Source organism: Suncus etruscus, chromosome 2, assembly GCF_024139225.1.
Source record: "Suncus etruscus isolate mSunEtr1 chromosome 2, mSunEtr1.pri.cur, whole genome shotgun sequence".
NCBI classification, from domain to species: Eukaryota; Metazoa; Chordata; class Mammalia; order Eulipotyphla; family Soricidae; genus Suncus; species Suncus etruscus.
Window position 1 is genome coordinate 135,777,590 of NC_064849.1, and position 14,489 is coordinate 135,792,078.

The 14,489-nt window shown below is 41.1% G+C and overlaps 1 protein-coding gene across 1 annotated transcript in view; it reads left to right on the plus strand.

Moving 5' to 3' along the window:
• Positions 1–14,489, plus strand: part of JMY (junction mediating and regulatory protein, p53 cofactor) — a 95,682-nt gene that overhangs the window by 29,533 nt on the left and 51,660 nt on the right. Inside the window, 1 exon segment of the mRNA XM_049769083.1 lies at positions 987–1,160. Coding sequence (XP_049625040.1) covers positions 987–1,160 — 174 coding nt within the window.

Here is a 14,489-nt window from a genome sequence, read left to right on the forward strand (position 1 = left end):
GGACCCATGTTCAGGGAGTCATATGATGCTGAAGGATTGAACCTGGATGGGATATGTACACACAAGTGTTTTCTCCACTGCATTATCTCTTTTGGCCCTTTGTGGCTTTAAAAATAAGTTTTATTGGGCCAGAGAGATAGCATGGAGGTAGGGCGTTTGCCTTGCATGCAGAAGGACAGTGGTTCAAATCCCATATGGTCCCCCGAGCCTGCCAGGAGGAACCCCTGAGTGCTGCTGGGTATGACCCAACCCCCCCCCCAATTTTTTTTATTTCCAATTATTATAGGGGGGCCGGAGAGATAGCATGGAGGTAAAGCGTTTGCCTTGCATACAGAAGGTCAGTGGTTCTAATCCCAGCATCCCATATGGTCCCCTGAGCCTGCCAGGAGTGATTCTTCGTTTGGAGCCACATCCAGCAGTGCTCAGGGATTATTCCTGGCTCTGTGCTCAGAATTGCCCCTGGCAGGTTCAGGAGACCATATGGGATTCCAGAGATCGAACTTGGATTGGCCTTGTGTTGCTCAGGCCCCTTTTATCCTAAACTCTTTAAGTGCGGTTGAATAAGTAATAAGGTATTTAAGAGTTGAAGATGGTTATTAAGGGAACTTTTCAAATTAGGAGGCAGAAAGGAGTGACAAGATTTGGGGGAAGTAGTGTAATATATGTCAGCAGGATTTTATTGCTACTTTCTAAAGTTGCAATAAAATAAGATAAAGGCACTGCATTCTGAGTTTTGGCTTGGCAGATAATATTGACTTAGAAATTAGGTAATAGTAAAATATGTAGAATACAGTTTGGGAAAAAGCTACTACAATGTGTGCTGTTGATTAGTATGATACCTAGACATGGAGGTGAATGATGAAAAATCTGTCTCTACTTTTTCTTGTTTACATTTTAGGACTCACATGTCTGAGCTGATAAGGAGTTAAAATTATATAGGTTAGCATAACCTGCTTTCTTTGTGGTGAAATTTCTTTGTTCTTCAGCTCTTAGATAAGCACAAGAACACAGAGAGCATGGTTGAGCTGCTGGACTTGTATCAGATGGAGGATGAAGCCTACAGCAGTCTTGCAGAAGCCACTACTGAACTCTATCAGTATTTACTACAGCCCTTCCGAGACATGAGAGAACTTGCTATGCTTAGAAGACAGCAAATCAAGGTAATATTATTTTCTTTTTAAAAAATCTATAAATAAGGGCCGGAGCAGTGGTGCAAGCGGTAGGGCATTTGCCTTTCACACGCTAACTTAGGACGTACCGCAGTTTGACCCCCTGGCCTCCCGTATGGTCCCCCAAGCCCGGAATGATTTCTGAGTGCATAGCCAGGAGTAACGCCTGAGCGTCACCTGGTATGGCCCAAAAACCAAAATAAATAAAACAAAAAAATCTAAATAGTAGCTAGCCTGTTTCATATTTCTCAGCCTGACTGAGCGTGTACTTTAATTCCTTGAGGAACTTTAAAAAAAAAAAGCATATCTGGTTCTTTCTCCCCAAAGATTCTAAGATTACTTAGAATTTAAGCAGCTTTCTGAAGTTGATTTTGCTCAGTAGCCAGTGTTGAAAATAGACCAGAATCTAAATACATCTAAAAAATTACTGTAGCTTGGACCACATATTTGCATTAGTGTTTATTATATGTTATGGTTTTGATGTATACATTTACCTCTCCACGACCAAAATGCCTAAGACCTTCCACCACTTTGCACATGTTAGAGTCAGTCTTCATCTATCCCCCCTACCCACTTCTCACCTTATTTGTCATTTTCAGTTCTGTAAATCAGCAACAAGGATTTATTTGAGAAATTCCATCCCTTGTTTCTTTATATATTGCCGAGAGTGAGATATCCAATATTTGTCCTTCTTCCTTTGACATACTTAGCATGATACCTTCCAATTCCATCTTTGTTGCAGCAAACGGCATGATTTCATCTTTTCTCCAGGCAGCATAATATCCAGTTATATATATGCTGCATCCTCTTTATTCATTCATCAATCATTGGATGTGTGGATTGTTGGCATTTCCCTGCTATTTAGACTCGGTGCTGTAATGAATGTAGGTGCATATAAATCTTTTTCAGTTCAAATTTTTGTGTATTTGTGGGCTAGATGTCAAGAAGGATTGCTAATTCATCTGATAGTTCTTTTTCTTTGTTTTGTTTTTGGGTCACACCTGGCCATGCTCCAGAGTTACTCCTGGCTCTGCACTCAGGAATCACCTAGCAATTCTCAGGACCATATGGGATGCCGGGAATAAACTCAGGTTGACCGCATGCAAGGCAAGAGCCTTAACTGCTGTTCTATTTCTATTGCTCCACTCCCATCTGGTAGTTCTGTTCTGAATTTTTGGGAAAAATATCCTTACAGTTTTCCATAGTTGCTAAAACATTATGTTCCCACCAACAATGAATGAGAGTTACTTTTTCACTCAGTGTAATAGACACTGGTTGTTTTCATATGTTTTGATGCATATCATTCTCACTGTTATATCATATTTCATTTTATTTTGATTTGCATTTCCCTACTAGTAAGTGACTATGAATACTTTATCATATGCCTGTTGGCTGTCTGTCTGTCCTCTTTGGTGAAATATCTGCTCATCTCTTTTTTTTTTTCCATTTTGTTTTGGGGCCACACCTGGGGGGCTGCTCACAGGTTACTCCTGGCTCTGCACTCAGAAGTCACTCTGGGTGGGCAGTTGATGCTGGAGATCAAACCCAGGTCAGCCGCATGCAAGGCAAATGCCCTCCCCACTGTGCTATTGCTCTGGCCCCTTCCTAATTTTAGGTGGGATATTATTTTTTTTTTTTTTTTTTTTGGGTTTTGGGCCACACCCGGTGATGCTCAGGGGTTACTCCTGGCTATGTGCTCAGAAGTCACTCCTGGCTTGGGGGACCATATGGGACGCCGGGGGATCGAACCACGGTCCGTCCGAGGCTAGCGCAGGCAAGGCAGGCACCTTACCATTAGCACCACCGCCCGGCCCCGGGATATTATTTTTTTTGGTTGTTGCAAATACTTTATGCTTCTTAGTAACATAACCTTTTGTAAAGTAGGGTATTTACTTTAGTCTATTTCTCTTATCAGTAAAAACTCCTTTATTATTACTTTTGAAAATACTGAGCTGTCCGTTTATCATAAACTTGACATTTTGATTAATAGGTAGCTTGGGGCTAGAGAAGTAGCTTGAATAGGATCTCTGGCTTGGATTGTTCCCATGCACTGACTTGAGGTGATCATACGGTTTTCTTGTATTGGTATGGTATTATGTTGATTGACTTGTGTACTTTTAAACCATTTTTGCCTGAGACTGGAGAGAGTATAGCAGGCAGTGTGCTTGTCTTGCATACATCTGACCTGGATTTGAATCCTTATATCCTTATATCCCATATGATTCTCAGAGAACCTGATTTCTGAGTGCAGAGTGCACTAAGCACTAAGCACTGCCAAATGTGCACACATGCCCCCTCCCCAATAGCCAGCTTTATTTCCCCTCCTCCTCAATAAAGAAATGATAAACCACCCTGCATCCCCAGAATGCCCAGAATGACTCCATTTGTCATGGTGTATGTTGTTTTGGGGGAGGGTTGTTTGTTTTTGGATCACAATCTGTGGCGCTCAGGAGTTACTCCTGGCTCTGCATTCAGAAATCGCTCCTGGCAGGCTCAGGGACCATATAGATTGCCGGGATTTGAACTGGGGTACATCCTGTGCATGCAAGGCAGATGCCTTATTGTGCTTTTGCTCTGGCCCAATGTTTTGATGAGCTGTTGGCTTCTGTTTGCTAGTATTTAGTTAAGGGTCTTTGCATCTATGTTCATCAGTAATATTGACCTGGATTCTTAACACCCCCCCACCCCCCGGGTCTTCTCTCCTCTTCATTTTCATAGAAACTGGGGGTATGTCTGTTTCTTCAGTTTCTTGCAAGAGCCTGATAGGATTGATAGTAGGTCTTTAAAGGTATGAAAGAAATCACTAGTGATTCCATCTGAGCGTGACCTTTTATTTTGAAGTAGACCTTTGATTCTCATTTTGATTTTTTCCTAAAGTGATAAGACTCTGTTCAGGTGTTCAATATCTTCTTGGGACATTATAGGAGTCCAAGAATTTGTTTTGTTTCATTTTGGGCCACGTCTGGTGACGCTTAGGGGTTACTCCTGGCTATGTGCTCAGAAATCGCTCCTGGCTTGGGGGATGATAGGGGACGCTGGGGGATCGAACTGTGTTCCATTCTAGGGCTAGAGCGGGCAAGGCAGATGCCTTACCACTTGCGCCACTGCTCTGGCCCTGGAGTCCAAGAATTTATCCATCTCCTGGAATCTCTCATTTTGTGGCATCAAGATACTTACTCCTTTGGCCTTTTCTGGTATCGTTTGTACTGTCCCCCTTTGCATTTCTGATTTGGTTTATTAGGGTTCTTTTTTTTTGAGTATTGCTATTTATTGATCTTGATTATTTTTCAAGTAACCAACTCTAGGTTTCAATCCAATACTGATCTTTTGGATTTTTTAAATTACTGTTTATTAATTTCTGCTCCAAGTTTTATACTTTTCTTCGTTCTGTCTGCTTTGGGATCCTTTTCCAGTTTCCTCAGTTGCATGGTCAAGTTATTTATATGGGCCCTTTCTGATGAATATTTACAGAGCTATGAACTTAACATCTCTGTGTCCCACAAGTTCTGATAAAGAAGTGCATGTCTTCTCCTTTGTTTCCAGGCATCTTCTGATTTCCTTTAACACATTTGTTCTGCAATGAGCTACTTGATATTAGGTGATGGAGTTGTTTCTCCATTTCTGTTTGTGATTAACTTCTATTATCAGTGCATCATGGTCTGAGAAGATATTTCTAACATCTTGACTTTGTGGCGGTAACTTGATTTTGTGGAGGTAATATTTTGTGTCCTTAACATGTAGTGTATTTTGAGAACTTCAAAATGTATATATTCATCATTTTGAGGACAAAAAATGGATATATATGTAGTAAGCCCTTTTCTTCCATTTCTTCCTTCAAAGCAAGTAGTTGCTTACTGAGCATTAATCTAGTTGATCTGTTGAGGTTTTAGTGATGCTAAAGTCTCCTAAATATTATTGTGTTGCTATCAGCTTCTTCGAGTCTATTAGTTTTTTTCTTTTTTGTATTCTGATGGTCTCTCATTGTGTATATGATTAGGGATATGAGTTCTCCCAAATGTACATATTCCTATGTCATTAAGAAATGATTATTTCTGTCCGTAAAATGTTTCAACCTGATTTTAATGTCAACTGAAAATTAGTATGGCCACTGGACATTTGTGAGGGACTTGTTTGCTTGAAGAATTATCTTCCAAACTTTGACTTAGAGTCTCTGTTTGCTCTAAATGTTCAAATGTGTTTCTTTCAGGCACACTTTTCAGGGTTTTATCAACTAAGATATTAAAATATGATAAGCAAGAATAAACATGCACCCCAAATTATTATATTTAATACTATGAACATTAATAGTCAATATACTTTGTTTAATATTGAGTATATTTAATCATCTTTTATGTGAATGGAAATTAAAGGTTATTAATCCCTTTGTTTTTGTGCTCCCTCTCTCCTTGTCTCTTTCCCTCTTTTTTTTTTTTGGTTTTGGTTTTGGTTTTTGGGTCACACCCGGCGGTGCTCAGGGGTTACTCCTGGCTGTCTGCTCAGAAATAGCTCTTGGCAGGCATGGGGGACCATATGGGACCCCGGGATTCGAACCAACCACCTTTGGTTCTGGAATCGGCTGATTGCAAGGCAAATGCCGCTGTGCTATCTCTCCAGGCCCAACCCTTTTCTTGTCTCTGTCTCTGTCTGTCTGTCTGTCTGTCTGTCTGTCTCCTCTCCTCTCTCTCCTCTCTTTCTCCTCTCTCTCTCCTTTCTTTCTCTCTTCTCTCCTCTCTCTCCTCTCTTCTCTCCTCTCTCTTCTCTCCTCTCTCTCTCTCTCTCTCTCCTCTCTCTCTCATGGGGTGCCTTGGAAATCTAAAGCGTAACTTTTTGAGCAAGCTTGTCTGTCTTAATATAATCATTTTCATAAACAAATTCCCCCAAAAGTATCATCAGTGTCACATGGTGTCTTGTTGAATTACAAAGTCTTGGGCCTCACCTCACCTGAAATTCTAAGGATGGGGTCTCAACTATTTCTTTTTTTTGGAGGGGGCATTACACCCGGCAGCACTCAGGGGTGTAACTCCTGGCTCTACGCTCAGAAATTGCTCCTGGGGGATCATATGGAATGCTGGGATTTGAACCACCGTCCTTCTGCATGCAAGGCATTACCTCTATGCTATCTCTCCGGCATCACTCATTCCTTGATGATTATGACATACAATAATATTTGAGAACCACAAGTCTAATATTGTAGCCCCTAAGAGGTAGAGTATATTCTAAACTGTTAGAACTTTCTAAATCTCACATTTTTGAAATCTGTATAATGAAATTTAAAGCAAGTGATCCTCTTAGATTCCACCCAAGTGCTGGACACTGAACCCAGGCTTCTTACATATAAAAACCTGGTTTTTTCTTTTGAATCATATTCTTGACCCTCTAGGTTGCTGTTAATGATCATTTTCCTGTATGAACTACACACAATGCAAACCTTTTAGGGGTGGCTGTAGAGGAGAAAAGGTTGATCCACTCCTAGCATTGCTTGAGCAACCATGTGCATGTGCACTCTCGTGGTCTCCCTCCCTCCCTCCCTCCCTCCCTCCCTCCCTCCCTCCCTCCCTCCCTCCCTCCCTCCCTCCCTCCCTCCCTCCCTACTTCTCTCCCTCCTGGCATTGTTTGAGCAACCATGTGCTGTTAGGGATCGAACTACACACACACACATCTGTTGTGTTGTCAGTCTTGAATTTGTTTATCAACATATCTCTCAGGAATGGCAAAATATAGATATCTTGGTTTCTTCTGCAGATGCAGCAGGGTCTATAACTTGTCAAAGCTCGGGCTGGACTCTGCCCCTGCATTGGGTATCTAGGAGGCAATTTCTTTATGTAAATATGCTTCTCTTTCACAAGTCTATATTTTCTCTTTAGTTTCTTTTTTTTTTTGGTTTTTGTTTTGGTTTTTGGGCCACACCCGCCATTGCTCAGGGGTTACTCCTGGCTGTCTGCTCAGAAATAGCTCTTGGCAGGTACAGGGGACCATATGGGACACTGGAATTCGAACCAACTACCTTTGGTCCTGGATCGGCTGCTTGCAAGGCAAATGCCGCTGTGCTATCTCTCCGGGCCCTCTCTTTAGTTTCTTATCTTTAGGTTTCTCTTACTAAAAATATCGCAGAGTATATATATATAAATATAGAGAGAGATGTCTGTAAAATACACATTTTAATAATCAATATGTGACTCCCAGACTTAGAAAAATTGTGTTTTGGCTACCACTACACCAGTGGGCTTATCTTGGCATTTGTCTTACCTGAGAATATGAAAAAGGCCCCCCCCTTTTCTTCTTATTCCATCAATAGAGCAGAGTGATATTGTATTTCTATAAGACAATATTCAAGCAAGTAGTGTACTTTGATTTTGTGCCAAGAAGTTTGTATTCACAAACTAGTTTCATTATCCTAGCTACCTACACTGACATAGTTTTTTCCATGTTAAAAACAGACACTGTTTTCTTTCTAGCACTGAAATTGAAAACAGAAATGTCATTGCTTTTGGCACATGATCCATCTGGACCAGTGCTGTACATCTTCAAATTTGCCAAGTTAGGAAAAGAACTTGGTATCCTAGTTTATTAATGTCTTAGGTGCAATACACTATAAATACATTTTAATAGTTTGCTATAGCACTGAATCTTAGCACTAAGTCAACCTGACTTACAGCTTCCCACCCTCCCTCTCTCCCTCCTCCCCTTCCTCCCTCTCTCCTCCTCCTCATCTCTCTTTTTTTTTTTTTTTTCTGCCACACCTGATCACTTTCAGGAGTTACTCCTGGCTCTGCACTCAGAAGTCACCCCTGGCTGGCTTGGGGACCATATCAGATTCTGGGGATTGAACCCAGTTTGGCTGTGTGCAAGGCAAATGCCATACCCACTGTGCTATAGCTTCGGCCCAGCTGTTTTTTTTTTGTTTTTTTTTTGGTTTTTGGGCCACACCCGGCAGTGCTCAGGGATTACTCCTGGCTGTCTGCTCAGAAATAGCTCCTGGCAGGCACGCGGGACCATATGGGACACCGGGATTTGAACCAACCACCTTTGGTCCTGGATCGGCTGCTTGCAAGGCAAACGCCGCTGTGCTATCTCTCCGGGCCCGCTGTTTTTAATTTTTAAAGCAGGACATATGTACACTTCTACAGTGAAGGTAAAAATGATTCAATAGTAAAGTGAACTATTTTAAAATAATCTCTGGATGTTATGTACCTTTTGAAAAGTTGGACCAGAGCAATACTATAGTGGGCAAGTTATTTACCTTGCATGGGACCAATCTGAGTTTGATTCCTGTCACATGATATGATAGCTTGAGCACTGCCAATTGTGGCACATAACCACCCCACCCCAGCTAGAAAACTTCAGAATGTAAGTTTTCTCACCTCCCTGAAAGCAGAAATGGGAAGCCTTACCATTCCCTCCCATTCCTCTCATCTTCCCCCGCTTCTGGGGAATCACTGCTGGTGGACTCTGGGAATTGTCACTCATACCTGAAAAGGACTCAGAAATGTGCTCAGGGGTGTGACCGCGACATTGCTTCTATTATGTGCATTGCAGCTGTATACAAGACTAGCACTTTACCCCTGCACAACTTCTTCATCCCCTAAACCAGTTATTTAAGCTAGAAGAAGATGTTACTATTTAAAGTAAGATTGTTGATCACCTAACTGACATAAAAAAAAGATAGCTCTGAAGCACGGGTAGAAGTTGCAGACCAGTCATCCTTCTAGAACTGGGAGTTCAAAGAATGACTGTTGTGTACTGTACTTTTGGTTTTGGCCCTAAGATTGGGCATCACTCATCTAGTACTGGTTTATATGTCTGAGCTCAGTGAAGAGACCCATATTTCTTAGGATAGGGACCTGACCAGATGGTGCTTATTTATCTTGGGGGAATGCACAATGTGAGAAATTTTGATAGGTTGAAAACTGCAATCTAGGGACCATATTGATGAAACAGTGGGTAAAGCACTTGTTTATCTAATGCTGACCTATGTTTCCTCCCTGACACCACATATGCCCCCCAGCCTTCACCAGAAATGATCCCATACACCCTAAGGAGTAAGATATGAGCACTGCTGGGTGTGGGCCCCAGTAAAGAGAAGTCTAATTTAGAGTCCATTAACTGTTTCACAAGTATACTTCAGGGACTAGAGTGGTACAGTGGGTAGGGAGCTTTCCTTGTAGAAGGCTGACTCCAGTTTGATCTTGGGCATCCTATATGATCCCTTAGGAATGATTATTGAGTTTAGAGCAAGGAGTAACTCTTCAGAATTGCTAATTGTAGCCACAAAACAAAACAAACCAAAACAAAACAAAGGAAAAGATGCCAGGATAAAGTAAAGTGAGTTTAGGATAGTGGTCTCAAATAGCAAAGAAGAAACTCTAAGGATGCAGACAGGAAGAAGTGAATCTTCTTCCTTCAACCAGGAACCTTTTTTTAGTGTTTTCTATTGACACAGCAAAATGTTGGTTTTTGGATTCCCTGAAAAGGCAGAAGATTGGACTTAACAGCTGAAACACCTAGCCAATAGACAAGAATTTGCATCCATTTTTAAATTTTTATATGCTAAGGTGGGCTCTTTGTAACCAACATTAAGGTATAATAAACATATTTTCTCTCTCTTGGGAGTCTTGCAAGCAGTTTTCAGCGAAACACTCCTAGTGATGTAAGTCCCAGAATTATAGACCTAAAGTTATGATTCTGGTCAGCAGTGCAGAGGATTGAACTCAGCCTTGAAATGCAAGGCATGTGCACCTAATCTTTGAACCATCTCCGTGACCACATGTAAGTTCTCTTTTGTTTTGTTTTGGCCATGTCCAGCTTGTTCAGGACTTATTCCTGGCTATGTGCACAAGGATAATTTTGGACAGGACTCATGGGACCATATGAGGATAGAATTGGGGTCATCCATGTTCAGGGCAAGTGTCTTTTGGTGGGGGGATATTTTTGGTTTTTTGGGTCATACCCGGCGATCCTCAGGGTTCACTCCTGGCTCTGCGCTCAGAGATCGCTCCTGGCATGCACGGCGGAACCATATGAGATGCCTAGATTAGCTGCGTGCAAGGCAGATGCCCTACTTCTGTGCTATCTCTCTGGCCCCTAGGGCAAGTATTTTAATGTATTATCTACCTCTGCCCCCATAATCAGCTTTTATTGATCATGTCACTGAAAAAAATATTTCTGTTACAATGTGCCAGTGAAAATCTGTTTTAAAATATGGTTTTGTGGGCCTGGAGAGATAGCATAGCGGCGGCGTTTGCCTTGCAAGCAGATGATCCAGGACCAAAGGTGGTTGGTTCGAATCCTGGTGTCTCATATGGTCCCCCGTGCCTGCCAGGAGCTATTTCTGAGCAGACAGCCAGGAGTAACCCCTGAGCACCGCCGGGTGTGACACACAAAAAAAAAAGTGGTTTTGTTCTTTGGGGGCTGCACCCACAGTAGTACAAGGCATATTCCAGGCTAAGTGTTCCAGGGCCACTTTTGGTGTTGCCCACAGTAACTGGGACTAAATGTAAAGCATGTGTTCTCACGCTTTGAATATCTCCCTCACCCAAGAAGGATATTTTCACTGTAGTACTCAGTCTGTTAAATTTCTTTTCTAAATTTATGAATACAAATCTTTTAAATCTTGTTTTCAAACCAGATGTTCACAACAGAAGAAAATTACAACCTCGATTTTGTTATAGTAGTATATTTTTTTCTTAAATTTAAGAAGTCCAATATAACACTTAATACTTTATCCTATAGTGGTTTTGTGTTGACTATCACATTAACCTGACGTTTAAAGGCCTTACATTGACACAGCCAATTTTTCTACTCTTGTCTCCATCAATTTGCCTTATTTAAGCCCCCATCTTGATACTCTTTGTCCCTTAAAATGTACTAAACTTACCTGCCTTGAATATTTGCTCAAACTTATTCTTGACTCCTACATCTCTTTTTGGGTGGCTCTCTTAACCATATACTCCATATGTACCTGTCAGAATACTTTTTCTCTCTTCAGAGCCCTCTATAATTATGAACCTCAGTAAGCTAAATGTATTCTTTTCTCCCAAACCTTTTCTTTGCTTTTCTTCCCCTCTTTAAACTATTTTTTTTCCTTCTTAAAGACCTTAAAATACCTTTATTATTACACAGAGTTATCCTTCACCGTCTTCAATTCCTGACCAAAATGTTGTGTTTTTTACAAATAACCTTTAGAAAGTATGCCAACTATCCCCCCTGACCCTCACAACTGAAATTCTTCCTCAGTATTTTAGGCACTCTCTGTTAGGACTTTGTTTTGGAGGGCCACATTCAGCAGTGCATCGAGTTGCTTATGGCTATATTTAGGGACAATGTAATGCTGGGGATCAAGCCTGGGACATATAACATGTAGTGAATGTTATACTCAGGGATCACTTTTGGCAGTTCTCTGGGGAACCATATGGGAAGCCAGGGATCCAGCCCAGGTAGGCTGAATGCAACTTAAGTGCCTTCTGTATTGTTGATCCAGCTTTATATCAACATACACAGTCTCTGAGCTATTCTCTCCAGTACTGTCGTGGAATTTTTTGTTGTTGTTGCTGCTTTGGTTTTTGAATCACACCTGGCATCGCTCAGGGGTTACTCCTGGTTCTATGCTCAGAAATCTCTCCTGGCAGGCTGAGGGGACCATATGGGATGCCAGGATTCAAACCACCGTCCTTCTGCAGTCAAGGCAAACACCCTACCTCCATGCTATCTCTCTGGCCCCTGTCATGGGATTTTTTAATACATTGTAATTCTTTATTTCAGTATCTGCCGATGTCGTCACAAGGCAAACTATCTTTCTCTATAATGGTCAATAACAATACTGGCATCAGCGTTTGGAATAAAAAAATTGAATGTTAATGATTTGTCAGACTTCTCAGTTAATAAGTAATACACCATGTCTCTTACTTTAAAACTGTACCTTCTTTACCACAGAATAGTGAGTCCAGTTAGAGAAATAACTGCACTGATAACTATCATGACAGTGGTAGTGAGAGAAGTAGAATACCTGCCTTGAATACAGGCACCGGGTGGGGAGAAGGGAAATGGGAGGCTTTGGTGATGGGAAGGTTGCACTGGTGAAGGGGGTATTCTTTTTTTTGGATTTTGGGTCAGGGATTATTCCTGGCTCTACACTCAGAAATTGCTCCTGGCAGGCTCAGGGGACTATATGGGATGCCGGGATTCGAACCACTGTCCTTCTGCATGAAAGGCAAACGCCTTACCTCCATGCTATCTCTCCGGCCCCATAGTTTTATTTTTACTGCCTCTCCCACATACTGGAAAAAAGAGGTAACTTTAATAATTCTGTCTGTAGCTGTATCTGGGCCTCATACATATGAAAACATGAGCTCATTGTTTGACTAGAAACAGGAAACCTCTGGAATAATGTGTCATTACCCTGAAGAGTTGATACCAGACTTGAATCCAAACAGAGACAAAATCATTTATTTTCTTGTTACTGATTAAAGCAGTAGATATCTTATACCTGGAAAGTATAAGGATTTTTGTTTTGTGTTTTTTTGATTTTTTTAAGTGGTAGGGTGCTATTGTGTGACACACCTGGTTATGTTCAGAATCACTCCTGGTAGTAACTCTGGGGATCATGTGTGATATCAAAGATTGGGCCTTGATCAAATATGTGCCTACTCACTCTGCCTGGCCATTGTTTTGTTCAAGTACATAATTGTACTTGAAATTATGTTTAATTCGATCTGTCTTCTATCAGATCTCTGTTAAAATTTCTAATAAAGCATTATTTTAGTTACATTTTTATGTGCATACTTTTACTTTATATGATATTTTAAATCAGGGGTCTCAAACTCAATTTACCTGGGGGCCGCAGGAGGCAAAGTTGGGGTGATCCATGAGTGCAAAGTCAGTAGTAAGCCTTGAACATTGGGGGTGTGACCCAAACAACTAAAACAAAACAAAACAAAAAAAGATTTTTGTAGGGCAGGGCCACAAAATGTTGTATGGAGGGTTGCAAACGGCCTGTGCCATGAGTTTGAGACCCCTGTTTTAAATTCATTTGTTGTGCAGTTAATAGCTTTAATTGTTATTTTTGTTAAAGACATTATTATTATTATTATTATTTTGATAGGGAAGGTAGGACCGGCACACTCGGCAACGTTTGGGAGGTACTTTTGGCTGTGTTTAGGGATCACTCAAAAGGATTATGTAGTACTTCTGGGCATTAGCCTGAACCTCCTAAATGCAGAGCATGCTCTCAAGCTCATTGAGCTATATTTCTGACCTCTAAGGTATTTGGGGTCAGAAATAAATACTTTTTTTTTTTTGGTTTTTGAGTCACACCCGGCAGCGCTCAGGGGTTACTTCTGGCTCTACACTCAGAAATAGCTCCTGGCAGACTCGGGTGACCATATGGTGTGCCGGGATTTGAACCACCATCCGTCTGCATACAAGGCAAACACCTTACTTCCATGCCATCTCTTCGGCCCCCAGAAATAAATTCTTAAATAAGGATTTAAAAAATGGGGGCCGGAGAGATAGCATGGAGGTAAGGCGTTTGCCTTACCAGGAGCGATTTCTGAACATAAAGCCAGGAGTAACCCTGAGCATTTCTGGGTGTGACTCAAAAACCAAAAAAAAAAAAAAGCGTTTTTGTCAAGTAATGTGCTTAATAATTTCCAAAGAAGTATTTCTTCACCATCATCATTTGAATATTGTGTGTGCCCATTTTACCATGACCACACTAACCCTGGTAACATCTTGTTTATAATATTTGGTTAATGAAACCATTAACCAAATATTAATTGTTTATAATTAATACTAATTAAATTTCAAATAAATCTTAATTGAATTTTAGTAGATTAATTAATATTATTACTATTAACTAAGTTTTAGTGGTTTCCATCCTACATCTAAGCACGGCTATGTGTGTTCTTTCTTTAACCCTTCTTCTACTCCATTCATCTTTACCTTTTTTCTCTCTCTATTATATATATATATATCTATATATCTATATATATATATATCTATATATATCCATGTAATATAAGTTCAAAGCCGTTCCTAACTTGTAACTCTGTCTGTCTGTCTGTCTGTCTGTCTGTCTGTCTGTCTGTCTCTCTGTCCGTCCATCCGTCCGTCCGTCCGTCATCTGTCCATCTCTCCCACCCCCCCCTCTCCACCCCCCTCGGTTTTTTGGCCACACCTGGTGACACTAGAGTTACTTCTGGCTATGTGCTCAGAAATCTGCTCCTGGCTTGGGGGGACCATATGGGATGCAGGAATCGAATCCAGGTCCAGGTCTGACCTGTGTCAGCTGTATGCAAGGCAAACACCCTACCGCTTTGCTATCGC